The sequence below is a fragment of the Chrysemys picta genome, chromosome 10 (assembly GCF_011386835.1).
Source record: "Chrysemys picta bellii isolate R12L10 chromosome 10, ASM1138683v2, whole genome shotgun sequence".
NCBI classification, from domain to species: domain Eukaryota; kingdom Metazoa; phylum Chordata; order Testudines; family Emydidae; genus Chrysemys; species Chrysemys picta.
The window spans coordinates 7,129,547-7,143,213 of NC_088800.1; the positions used below are offsets into that span (position 1 = coordinate 7,129,547).

The 13,667-nt window shown below is 44.0% G+C and overlaps 2 protein-coding genes across 7 annotated transcripts in view; both read right to left on the reverse strand.

Annotated features, from left to right (window-relative positions):
- Positions 1–4,230, reverse strand: part of PDCD7 (programmed cell death 7) — a 10,138-nt gene extending 5,908 nt beyond the window's left edge. Inside the window, exons 1-2 of the mRNA XM_042856700.2 lie at positions 3,306–4,230; positions 584–722 (exon numbers count right to left, since the gene is read on the reverse strand). Of these exons, the coding sequence (XP_042712634.2) occupies positions 584–722; positions 3,306–4,133 (967 nt within the window). The 5' untranslated portion in view covers positions 4,134–4,230. The remainder of the gene's footprint in view (positions 1–583; positions 723–3,305) is intronic.
- A 2,753-nt stretch (positions 4,231–6,983) lies between these two features.
- CLPX (caseinolytic mitochondrial matrix peptidase chaperone subunit X) overlaps positions 6,984–13,667 on the reverse strand; it is a 34,927-nt gene continuing 28,243 nt past the window's right edge. For all 6 annotated transcript variants that reach the window (XM_065558098.1, XM_065558095.1, XM_005294811.5 and 3 more), the window contains 3 exons: positions 11,811–11,903; positions 11,425–11,531; positions 6,984–9,112 (listed from right to left, as the gene is read on the reverse strand). In XM_065558098.1, the coding sequence (XP_065414170.1) occupies positions 9,022–9,112; positions 11,425–11,531; positions 11,811–11,903 (291 nt within the window). In that variant the 3' untranslated portion in view covers positions 6,984–9,021. The remainder of the gene's footprint in view (positions 9,113–11,424; positions 11,532–11,810; positions 11,904–13,667) is intronic.

The window sequence follows — 13,667 nt, forward strand, 5'->3', positions numbered from 1 at the left end:
GAAGAATGGGGGGTGCTGGTAAGTCAAAAATTCTGGTTAACTAAGAGGGAGGGAGTTTGGATGCGGGAGGGGGCTCGGGGCAGGGGGTTGGGGTGAGGGAGGGATTTTGGGGTGCCAGATCCAGGGGCGCTCACCTCAGGTGGCAACGTGTCCCTGCTGCTCCTAGGCGGAGGTGTGACCACTCCTGTCCAGGTGGCTCTGTGCACTGTCTCCTCCCGCAGACACCACCACCCACGCCGCTTCCTGCAGCTCCCATTGGCCTGGAGCAGCGAACCGCGGCCAGTGAGAGCCACGATCGGCCGGACCTGCGGACGCGGCAGGTAAGCAAACCGGCCCGGCCCGCCAGGGGCTTTCCCTACGCAAGCAGCGTCCCAAGTTTGGGAAACACTGGTTTAATACATAACAATGAAATAGGGGTAATCATGAAGGGGCTACCTAATGCAAGGATGGAAAATTCTCAATATTATGGAGTTTTGCCAAATTAAAATATTTGCTAGCCATATTTGAATTCCTACATAATATTTGTCTAAAAATATTTTATTTCTTGTATTTCTGCATAGATCACAAAGTGCCAAAAATTTACCTTTTCTTCCTGCTGCCTCTTTTCTCAGTTTTCGAAGCTTTTCTAAAGCACGCAGGATGTCCACCATTCTCTTTGTGTCTGCCTGTTTTTTCCTTACTTCAGACAAGACACTGTCTGCTGCGGCTTTAAGTTCACGTTCCTGTGAACAGAAGAATGTACAGAGAAAACATGAAATAACCTATATGGGCAAAAATTAAAAAGAAAATTCAAATAGGAGAAACAGAAGAATAAGTGAAATCCAAAACAATATTCCAATGAGGGAGATGAAGTCAGTCAGTCCATCAGTCCTGCCTACTGTGTCATTTTTAATGGAAAGAAATAAAACATGGCAAAGAAGCCTAAAGAATTGGAAAGTAGCAGAGTAACACCAAGGCGGTGGTATCAGAGGCTTGTGAATACATAAGCCTTAATAAATTCTGTCCACAGAACATCAAAATGATAAATGATGTATGTATATTAAACAAAACTGAGATCCAGGTCCTATGGTAGGATGTACTATGGGGTAATCAGTTATTTTTTGTCAAGATCCAAATGTCTTGGTGAACAAACTCCAGATTCCAAAGAAAATAATATAAAAATAACAACAATAAAGATACCAATAAGTAAATAGGATTTCCTGGTCCGTTTAAAAGCGTCGGGTGGTCGGGATTTGGCACCCAGGGTGATGCACTAGTTTGTAAGTAAACAGCACTAGGTTAAACGTGTAGGGTCAGATCTTAGAACTTGCACTGCATACTCTGTACCATTCTAGTAACACAAAACAACTGTATAGTGAGTGGATCTGGTATCCTGACTAAGTAACTCCTTGGTGGCATAGAGCTGACATTGTGGCTCTTATGCCACCCCTCTCCAGGCCCCTAATGCAGGATAAATCTTTTGCTTTAAAAAAATCTAAAATGGAGAGCTAAAAAAAGGGAAACTTCTCTAAAGTGTTTATGGTGAGAATTATGCTATGGAAATTAATCGAGCTTTCAGTGGGTCAACAACAGTATTGCCAACCCCAAGTGTTCAAAAAATCATGACATTAAAAAATAATTCACTCTAGGTTCTTCTTCTTTGCCTTCTGGTTTCTGAAGCCTGATATATACTTAAAATTTAGCCTTACCCAGCTACATCGCTCAGGGGCGTGAAAAATTCACATCCCTGCATGCTAGTTAAGACAACCTAACCCCTAGTGTAGACATGGCTTGGTCAACGAGAGAATTCTTCTGCCAACTTAGCTACTGCCACTCGGAGAGGTGATTAACTACAACGATGGGAAAAACCCTTTCCATTGCTGTAGGAAGCGCCATAGCTGTGCTACTGTAGTGCAGACGTGGCCTGAGCATCTTCTAGAGAATACTCGGGTCACATTCTCAAGCTTTCCTCTGCAAGCACAAGGGCTAGAAATTACTTTAAAAAAAAAATGAAAGCAAGGATTTTCACACAATCCCTTGACACCAGGAAGAGGAGCTTTAAGAATGTTACTAAATTTCACAAGACTTGCCCAAAAAAAAAATATATATATATATATATATATGAGAATTATAATAATTCCACACACTTCTTGGAACTTTCATTAGAGGAGGGCAAAGCATGTAAGCATACGAGCCTTACAAATACGCCAATGAGGTAGCTAAGGGATACACCAAGGATCAGTGCACTCTCCAATTTAATATAGCTACGATGGAATACAGCAGCCACTTGGCACATGGCAACACATTTAGGACTAGAAAGGAAGAACTGTGTCCAGGTGAAACTGCAGGGAAAATTTTATGTAGACTGAATGCAATCAGCCATGTCAGGATTTGGCCAGAGAAGCAGAGTCAACGCCCCCAGTGGATCTTTAAGGACTACCAATGGTCAGGACCATCTCAAAAGCATAGCACCCCCATAGGTGCTGGAAGTAGGGGTGCTTCCGCACTCCCTGGCTTGAAGTAGTTTTGGAAACCACTTCAAACCCGGGGGATGTAGCAGCACCCTACCAGGGTTGCCAACCCTCCCAGAATCGGGCTCTATCTCCCAGAGGCTAGTGAAACCAAACCAGGAGTTTAGGCTGATAAAAGTCCGGCAGCACAGCAGGACTAAAGGTGGGCTCCCTGCCTCTGTGCTGCTCCTGGAAGCAGCCAGCATGTGGAGGGTGGGGGGCAGAGGATCTCTACGCACTGCCCCTAGCGCCAACTCCGCTGGCCGAGAACTGCAGCCAATCGGAGCTGCAGGGGCGGCCCCGGGGCTGCACCCGCAGGAAGCCTGCCTTAGCTCTGCTGCTCTGCCGACCAGGAGCTGCCCAAAATAAGTGCCACCCAGTCGGAGCCTGCACCACACACCCCGTCCCACACCCCCAACCCCCTGCCCTGAGTCCCCTCCCAGAGCCAGCACCTCATACCCCCTTCCTCACCTCAAATCCCTACCCCAGCCCCTTCCTGCACCCAAACTCCCTCCCAGAACCTGCACCCCACATCCCCTCCTGCACCCCAACCCGGTGAAAGTGAGTGAGGGCGGGGTCTCAGAGAATGGGCGGGACCGCAGGGAAGGGGCAGGCAAAGGGGCAAGGCTGGTTGGGTTTGTGCGATTAGATGGTTTATAGGTTGGTTCAAAGGCTCTCAGCACCCCTGGGCGCCCCCCGTGACAGCCGCGGGCAGTGGTACAGCATCGGCTGGGGGGTGGGCCGAGTGACCCGTTCAGTGCCCCAGCTTCGCCCCTCGGGGCTCCCCCCCCAGCGCTAAGGGACGGGGCGCAGTACCCGGTTCTTCTCCTCCACCTCCTGGACGCACTTGGCTCGCCACCGGTCGATCCTGGCCTCCCTTTCCGCCGCCCGGGCCGCCTCCTCCTCCCGGGCCGCCTCGGCCTCCTGCTTCCTCTTGCGGAGGCGCAGCCGCCGCTTCCTCGCCTTCTCCGCCTTGCGCCGCAGCTCGCCCAGGGAGCCGGGCTCCCGCAGGGGCCGCAGCCGCTCCCGCAGCTCGCTCAGCAGGGCGCGGGCCTGGCCGTGGGCCCGGCCCCAGCCCGCCTCGTCCCCGGCGGCCTCCTGCTGCCGCAGGGCGCGGCACAGGCCCGCGAGCTGGGCCACCGGCCGCAGCGCCCCCGCCGCCAGCTGCCGGGCCTGGCTGAGGCTCGGGGCGCCCGGCGGCGGCGGGGGGAAGCCGCGGGGCCGGGGCCGCCGCTGGGCCAGGAACTGGGCCAGCCAGAGCTCATCGCGCTGCCTCAGGGCGGCCTCCTCCTCCCCCTCGGCCGCCTCCCGCGGCTCGGCGCTGCCCTCGCCCCACGGCGGCGGCGGGCCCGGCTGCCAGGGCGGCAGCCCCGGGGCCGGGAACAGGAGCCGCGGGGCCGCCGGGCCGCAGGCTCCCCCGGGGGCGGGGAAGTAGGGGCCGCCCGCGGGGAGGTGGCGGCCGGGGGGCAGCTCGGGGCCCCCCGCCGGGGGCGGCAGGAAGGGGGGAGGCGGGGGCTGGGCTCCCGGGAAGGGGCCGCCGGCGGGGGGAGGCGCGAACAGCCCGCCCGGGGGTGGGAAGCAGCGGTACTGGGGGGGCGGCGGCCCCGCAAAGCGGGCGGCGAAGGGCAGCGGCGGCTGAGACATGAGGGGGCCCGGCTCGCCCTTAGCCGCCGCTAGCGGCGCGAGCGCTTCCGGTTCTCACAGCGCCCCCTGGCGGCGGGGAGGAGCCAGCACGGGGGGCGCCTTCCCCAGTAGCAGGAGGGGCAGGGTTATGAATATGTATATAGGGGCGGTGGGGCCCAGCTTATGAATATTGATGAAGGGGAGGGATCTGAGGGGAAAGGTGCGAGGTGCGACGCAGGTGTAGGAAGGAAAAGGGTCTGGGGAAGGGCTGATTAGGAAAACCTATCCATGTGTCTGTAGGGAGGAGTTTCTAAAAGGCCCATGAAGGTGTATCAGTCACACGACCTCTTTCCCCTCTGCAGCTGCACCTTGCACCTTGCAGAGAGCGTAGCACAGAATGGGCATGAGCCCCTCACCCCAAGAAACCTGCTGCTGTCTTACAGGCTGCCTTAAACCTGTCTGCCTCAAAAGCCTCTACCTTCCTCACTGCTAGAGCTGGTCCTGATAGATGCTGGGAAGTTAGTAGTAGAGTTGAGTGACCAAGACCCTGCATCACTCCAAGAGATCTGCTATAGAATATCAATAATGAGTGGACTGAAATCACAACAAAGTTTTCTTGCCACTCTTCTACCCCTAATATTGTCACTCAAGCAGACAAGGGGTCAGTTATTGCAAACAAGAGCAGAGAACAATCCTGTAACCTATGCACTCTGGCTTCTACCAGTCAAGCACCTACCACCTCACTTAATCAGCCTGGAGTATACATAGGGCCCTACCAAATTCTATGCCATGAAAAATGTGTTATGGACCATGAAATCAGACCTCCCCTGTGAAATCTAGCTACCCGAAGGGAGGAGAGGGGTACGATTATGTCCCTGTCTCCAGCTGCTAGTCTGCCAGGCTGGGGCAGCACAGGACTTACTCTTCCCCTGCACAGCCATGCTCACAGGCACATCAGAGCCACCTTCCTGAATCTACCCCACCCGCAGGAAGATTTGGGACTAAACAGCAGCTCTGGATCTTTCTGCAGCAGCAGGTTGCCAGAGGTGGAGGTGGGTCTGATCTTCCCTGTGCAGCTGGGAGCACCCTGCAGTTGGGGGGAAGTACCTAGAGGTGGGTCTGATCTCCCCCTGAGAACCGCAGTGCAGGTGAAGAGCAAGTCCTGTCCCTCCCCAGCTCAGCTGGGACTAGTAGCTAGGAGCCTCCAGCTGGGGCACTCCCAGCAGCACAGGGGAGATCAGACCCATATCCACCTCCTGGAACCTCTTGCAGCTGACAGAGGCTCCAACGCTGCTGCCTTCAGAGCTTAGCTCTGACGGCAGCTCAGAAGTGAGGGTGGCAATCCCACACCCAACAGCTTTGCAACCCCCATCTGAAAACATGAAATTGGCTAATTTCTAACGCCCATGGCTGTGAAATTGACCAGAATGGATTGTGAATTTGGTAGGGCCCTAAGTATATGACATTGCCTTAATTGACTCTGCCTTGGAGGTGACCAACTAGCATCACCATGGTCAGGTGGGGCTATACAGCTGCCCTCAATACATCTGCAATACCAGCTACTTGAGTGCAAATCCTCTTCCCATGACCTAGCAGAGCAATGATCGGGCCATTGCGTGTGCACAGATGTGGCAGGCAACAGTAGGAGAATATCACAAGAAGGAGCAGAATTAATGCACGACTGGTAATTACAAATCAACATGTATTATTTGACTGTTACAAGTCACATTACTTAATATAGCCAAGTCAGAAAAATATATGCGTTGACACGGTTAGCTACTAGTGTGGCCTTGTTTGCTCCAGGGAAATGGTCAAAAGTTTGTTATAGTACACCAGTCTACTCCCAGCTGCTTCAATATGTTCATTCTAGCCAAACTAGCAGTTGAAGAACAGCTCTGCTATAGGTTTGCCTGGCCACATTCCTGCTAGTCTAAATCCTTTCAGCTACGGCGTATGGATATCTATCCCATTCCCATAAACCCCATCCCAGCTCAGTTTCCAGGAGCAGTGAAGCTGTGATTCCACAGAGAGTACTAAATGAAACAGTGGGGTGAGGGTCTAATTGAACCTTTTCAGTTTCTCTATCCACAACAGCGCAGAACTGGTTTGATTTAGTCTGAAATGTTTTTGAAGCCTGCTGGAAGTCTTCTCCAGACTAGAATTTCCCCTCACACATTCGTGTCCCCAGAGGTAATTTACGTTTGTAAAACTCTTTGCAAAAAGCCAAATCCAACCTCTTCTCCTAGACCTTTGGCGGGGTCCATTATGCAATGCATTCCATCAAAGGTGCAAGGAATTGACACTGGTAACTGCCACAATTGCTAACACAATGTACTTTCTCAATGAGATGTATACACATGTAAAACTCTCCTTCCCTCTTTCCATCACAAACATTGGTTTGGTGCATTTTCCCGAAAAAAAAAAAAAGCACCGATCTTTACTTATACCATCATTCTAGCCTTTTTCTTGCTATTTTGGACACCGCGTTTCATTTAAGTCAGCCATTTCCCTTGGCTCAGTAGTATCCAAAGAGGAGATAAAGCAAGCATTTCAGTAAGGCAATTACTGTCCGTAACTAACTATACAGAAGACAGCTCTTAAACAGCTCATTCCCCACTGTATCAACTTGATAAGCTTTCAAATGAGCATGAAGATGCAAGAGGATGGCCTTTAAGAACCTATTACAATTAGGTAACTTTTTAATTAAACAATTAGCGGAAGCAGCATTTAACTGACAATACTAAGGTGGATAACCAAAGGCAATTTATATTAAACAGATTTAATTCTCCCAAGTTATAGCTACTTTGCTTTTTTTAATTGTACTTTTGTTATATGTACCTTTAAATTTTAAGAATATGAAAATAGTCATGATTAGCTTGCATAATTCCCAAAGAACCTTTATTCTATTACATAGATTCAAAACGGTCTTAAAAATATGAAAGTGGACTCATCTGTGAAAGTTCAATATGTAAATATATAACTAATTCAGCTTTTTAATGAGGATCCTGAACTCAAGCATTCTGGAAAATGTTTTAATCATTTTATGTGCCATTACTGAAGTCTCATGCTTCATCTACAGAAATCTGTAATTCATGAATATTTGCTTTGTTTTTTTTCAAATGCCAAATCTGCTTTTGAAGTACAAATTGTAGTTATACCGCATTTGTTTAAAAACATTTCATGATTACATATTAAACTAAGTTGTTTAATGATTTTCACTAAAACATCTCAATCATTTAAAAAAAGAATTAAAAACTATTTGAATTTTCATTCTACAAAAAGGAAAATGAGGTTAACAAAGTTACCAAAACTGGAAGTCTATATTATAATCTACAGTAAACTAACTATGGTTGCTTCTCCTGGAAGTATCCTGAGCCCTGAGAGCAGCCTTTCCTGAACCATTACTGGATAGTTTAACCAGAAGAAAAACTGATTAAATCTATATTTATTGTATCTATTCTATATAAGCATGTATGTATTACGTGACTGACAAACCATGTTAATTCTGAACTACTAGTGAAGAAATGAAGGTGTGGGCCAATAGAACAGCACCCATTCTGATCTAAAACATTCACTGTATGCCTAGCCTAAAAACTGTAAGGGTGTTTTAATTAACTAGCTTGACTCAAAACTTAACAAAAGTCAGCATAACTTAGAGCCACATATTGCTAGGAACAACAAAACATCGAAGTTGTCAGCATAGATTTTAATTTCTGAAATAATCAAAAAGATACAAGTCCCTTAGTGTTTTACAAATGTTTTCCTAAAGGATCAAATTAATTAGAGTGTAAAACCAAGTTAGGGCTTTTTTTTTTTTTTTTTTTGCTTTGCTGAAAGTCTAAAACCAAGAGACAAAACACACAAGATGCAACACCAGCATTTAAGCATATAACTTAACCAAAAAAAAAAAAAAAAAAAAAAAAAAAAAAAAAAAAGCACTGTCATATGAACAGTCTCTATTGATTACATCAAAAAAATACTATACATTCACTTTACTTTCTTTCATCTCTTAATGTTATAAGAAGATAGGTGGGCAAATATCTGGCACCAAAAAACTGATGCATGATAGTTCCAATACTTTAAACAAAATGTACTGTATAGAACATTAATATTTAAATTTTTAGGCCATTTTAAAGTCTAAATCCACATGGTCTTCTACTTCCTGTAAATTGTTTCCTTCCAAAAGAAATTCAGACTTCTGGTTCCACTTGCTTTCACAGTATTCTAAAGATCCGTTAAAATGTACATGTGATGCTAAGGTAAGTAAATAATATGACATGACATTTGGTACTGCAGCCAATTATTGTAACTAGTTAATGTTACATTTTAGCAAAGTTGCATAAAAAAAGTCATAAAACACATCTGATTTTTTTTTCAAAATCCAGTTTCTAGGAAATTTTTCATGACAAATGTAACAAGTCTCTCCAGCATCCATTTGGGTTCCAAATGTACATAAATCTAACACTGGCATTTACAGTGAATGAACTTAACCCAAGTGATTGAAATATATGCAAAATTAAGTTTGCTTATCCTCTATTTTATATTAAACTTGTTTTCCCATGTGTAGAGTAACATTATTGTAAAATTAACTATTTGCGACACCTGCATTGTTTAAGCAACACCTTCTTTGCTTTCTAGAATTGTTTGTTAAAGCACATTTAAAAACTCAACAAAATGTAATGTACAATTTATATTTGAACATTATGCTACTGAAGTCCAAATAATGTCCACTGAATAAATCAATGTGATGTTACAATACATGATCTGATTTTTTTTTAAAATATCAACTTTTTTGACCATGTATTATATCCAGGATAGAGCCAATGCCTTCAGTATCAGACTGTAATGCCAGATAATGATCTTAAAAATAACCAAGCACACTATATATGCAGGAGAACACTGACACTATTTAATTGTTTGCAGCATCTGCTTGACGAGGCCAACCTTCCTCTTCAACTCCTGAGTCATACTCTTCTTCAGATGTATCTTTAGTCGGAGCCCTACAATTAAAAAGAATTGATCACATATTTTACAAGTTGAGAGGAGAATGCTGGTAGGATTACCATGGCTCCTCACAGACAGGTATTCCATAAAGCATCATTTCAAGTTGGATATGGCATGTGTGCTGCTTTAAATACTGGTCTCAAATGTCTCTTGGGAATGTAATTCACTGATTAAACCTTATTTACTTGCTTGAAAAGGAAAAATTATTTACATTCTTTATCACAAATTAAATGACCAGAAATAAACAGGGTAAAGTTTAAATTTCCAACAAACACTGCAGGCTCCCAGTTACTTTGCAGTGCACTTCCTAATACTTAACGCAAGTATTACTGAAGATAACACTTCATACTTCAACAATCCCCTCTCTGTCTGCAGGTTGAGCACCTCAGAATTAAGCCTCAATACTGACTTGATAAATAATAGTATTATCTCCTATGTTGTTTTGGGGAATCTGTCTACATACAACTTACGACTTCCGGTTGATGATCTGAATTGCTTTAATGTGTACAGCAGAGGTTTCTAAACTTTTTGCTGGCATGACACCACTTTAGTGAAATATTTCCTCCTGGGACCCCAGACAGCATGGAGGATGCCATTTTGAAGAACATGACCTCACACATGACCATGCATGCAAGGTCATGCTGTGTGAAGCAAAATGGCATTCTCTGCATACTAGGGATTGCCGCACCCCATTGGCTGATGGTGCAACCTCAAATCCCACAGTTCAGGAACTGCTGGTGTAGTGAGTCAGCCACCAGTTGGCAGGTGCTTTGTCATGTACCTGCTAGATCAGGGATGGTGCTCAGTTGTTAAACTGTAATGGGTTGCCTATTCAGGTGGGAACCCATTGGGACAATGGGTTGGCTGGAGCTCAGAGGAACAGTTCCCTGAACTTCTCTGCAGGGAGGGGAGAGTGGAAAATCACCAAACAAGACAAAGGGACAGGGGTGACAAAGCAGGGGTTTAAAAAGGACTCTCAGATAGAACCAAGGGCAGGCTTTTGGACGAAGCATTGGACAGGAGAGAGGGGCATGCCTTTGGAACAGGTAGCCCTGTTTTACTGCTCAATCTGCTGAGGATGGAGGAAGCTAGCTGCCTTAGAGGGGGCAGGGAGAGACAGACACTCCATGATTTTGAGAAGCCATGTGCAGAAGAATACTGGGCACCCCAGAGACAGGGATGGATCACGTAATAATTGCCCTGTTCTGTTCATTCCCTCTGAAGCATCTGGCATTGGCTGCTATTGGAAGACAGGATTCTGGGCCTAGGACAGCTTGGTCACATGGTCCCATTTCTAAGACGGAAATGTGTCAAGAGGCCAAGGAGAGAAACGGTGCTGCTGCCTACAGAAACCCCAGGAAGCTTAAGAACACATGGGTCCAGTGTGTGAGGCTCAATACAGCAGCCTGATGAGTGTGCAGCCACGGGGAACTCTACCAGTGCTGTATGTTACATCTCCATTGCACAGAAAGGGAATCTGAGGCACGGAGAGGCTATGCAGCTTCCTGAGGGTCACATAAGGAATCTTGTGAGAAACAGGAACCAGGAAACCTGACTCCCAGTCCTGTATGTTAAACACAGAACTGTCCCTCCCCCTCCACATCATCTGCTATTTATTTAGATTGGGGGGAGAGGGGAAACATATCCAAGATCTAATAAAATCCATTAAATCCCAGCAGAATTAAAGTAGTAATTTCAACAGGAACTCAGCCAACCAGCCACCTACCTGCAGGAACACCTTTTTATCCCATTCCCTTCATCCCTGAGGCATCTCAAATATATCAAACAGATGTATTTTGCAGCATGCCTAGATCATCAAATTCAGCTATTTACAACCCAGGAAGGGGGAGCAAGTTCCAGTGTCCTGCAGCCCTCACAGAACACAGAATTTTTTCTTTTCAGCAAATATACCACCACTCACTTAAATAGCCTTAGTGATATAGTCACAATTAACTCATCATGCACTTTTTGTTTTGTTTTTTCTAAAGAAACACACACACACTGGGAAGAGTTAAAAACAGAATGTAATACATTTAAATTTAAAAGTTACAAAATAATTGTATAGTTTTAGATTTAGTATGTAATATGTAACAATAGTAATAAAAAAATCCAAAGTCACTAGTACAGAATATGCATTAAGTGCCCTATATCTACCAACTATGTATGATGTACACAAAGTCGGAAGATTATTTTTGGAACATGTATGTGTATAGAATTTTATTTTATTATAAAAAAACATTTGTATGAGGCACTGGCTGGCTGACTGTCTAGACTATTAGTCTGGTTGGAACTGCAATTCCTATGTTACCTAATATATCCTGGTTCTTTTTTGCCTTCCACAACTTCTTTGTCAACCTCCACACATACAATGTCAGAATTGGGTACTTCAAACATGGGCTCCAGCAACAACTTTTCCTATGAGCAAAGAGAAAAGTAAAAAAAGAATGTATACAATGCTTTGCACAAAAGTAGTTCCGAGAGTCACTTCATAATAGTGGATTCTATACTGGAAGAAATCTGACTAGCTATTGTCATTAGGAAGAAATTTACTTTGCAGATCTTAACATCCTGCCTAGAGATCCTTTTTTTAAGCATAAGTTGTCTTGGCAAGAAGAATACTTACATTCAAAATACATTATCTATTCTACACCTATTGAGGCTGATAATACCCCCTAAAAAAAGCTGCACACTTACCATTATAGATCGAAGACCTCTTGCACCAGTCTTTCTGTCTAGCGCCAATCTGGCTATAGCCTTCAATGCATCCTCAGTAACAGTCAATTCACACTACATACATAAGAATACATTAAACTTCGTTAAATATTTCATTTGTAACTTTCCTAAATCCCTGGTTTACCCATCTTTCATTTAACAATAAACACATTTTGCAAAATAATAAAAATATTATTAAATAGCTAGTTCATTAAGTAGCACTTCTAATTCATCTTTTGGAAATTTTACCTAAACAACGTATTCACCATAGAACAGATGTTAACAGAAGCTCTTTGATGATTTTGTCATCTTCTGCTCTTGCACCTCCCTCTTTTTTTTTTTTTAATAAAGATTTTTTTTTTTTGGGACAGGTTCCTTGGACTGTGCAAGTAAAGCAACAAGAAAACCATAGCTATATAAATACGAATGCTAATGTGTATTACAAAAAAAAAAAACGGGACAAATTTGCACCTAATTTAGAGGGCTGAGTTGTCATGAATGGAATAAAATATGGTTTGCAGATAATTTTCAGTTTGTTTGTATTAGATAAAAATCTTCAAGTACCTGCTTTTCAGTTGCAATTACAGTAGGTTTTCTCCTACCCTTTCAATATGGCTGCATATGTGTCAAGCGACTAGGATGCATTCAACACAAAGCAATAATGATGAATAATGGGTTATGAAGGCCATTTGCTTAGATTCTGTACAGGTGTATTTACTACTGGCCTCTCTGTCTTGTCTACACTACAGACCCGAACACTTGTAACAGAACCATTTGTATGGAATGAGTTTAAGTACAAACCAGTTAAAATGTTTCCCCAGAAGCCATTTAATTTTAAGACAATTACTTTTAAGTTTTGCCTTGCAACCACACACCAGTGCTGTCCTAAAACATTTCCACTGCAATGTCCTCTGTCCGTTCAGGGAGATTTCGCAAGAACACTTGTGCATGCTTGGACTGTAGTGGGAGGACTAGTTGAACAGTTTCAGCTTGTCTTCATCCACAGTGGCACTAAACTGGTTCAGACTGAACCAATTAAATTGTAACTAGTTATTAAATCTTCTGAAAGAATCTGGTCTAATAACTGGGTAGAACATTGGAGGCTTCTTTGTGTGTGAACAGTGTTCTACAAATGCTGCAGGAGCATCAATCAATTTAAAATTTTCTAGTATAGATCAGGCTCTTGAATTAGGTACTAATGTGTTATAATACACATTATTAGAAAAAGGCCAGATTATTATTTTTTCCATAGTACCAATACACTAGGTGCTTTATAGAGACAGATATGAAGACAATGTTCTTGCAAAGGGTTTACAATTTAACTAGACAACAAACAAATGTGAGGATGATGAGTGAAGGGAATAAGCTACAATAAAGGCAAGCTGATTAGTGAAATTTAGCATGTGCCTTGGAATGTTTGCAGTTTCTAGAAAAAATTTCAAGCATCTCATACTTTAACACTTCTGAGGGGAAGACTATGATTAAAAGGCCTATTTCCGAGGAAGCAAAAAGTGGAGGCATAGCAGATTAGGAAAAACCCTTTCCCCAAGCCATAAAGCTACTCAAATCAAAATAGCTTTGAAACCGGATTCCAAAATAGAACACAAAAATATCTAGCTAATGGAATAATGCTAATAATTCCTTTAGCGAGACTAGGCAATGTTTTCCTACACTGAAGATAGATATTCTGAAAATTCAACGATTTTACAAGAAATTACAGCATACACAGTTGGCCAAATATGATACAGTATTCTTAAGATATTGAAAATAAAGAATACATTTCTCATGTAGTTTTTTGATGACTTAAGAGAAGCCCAATAAATGTAATAAGATCTTGCT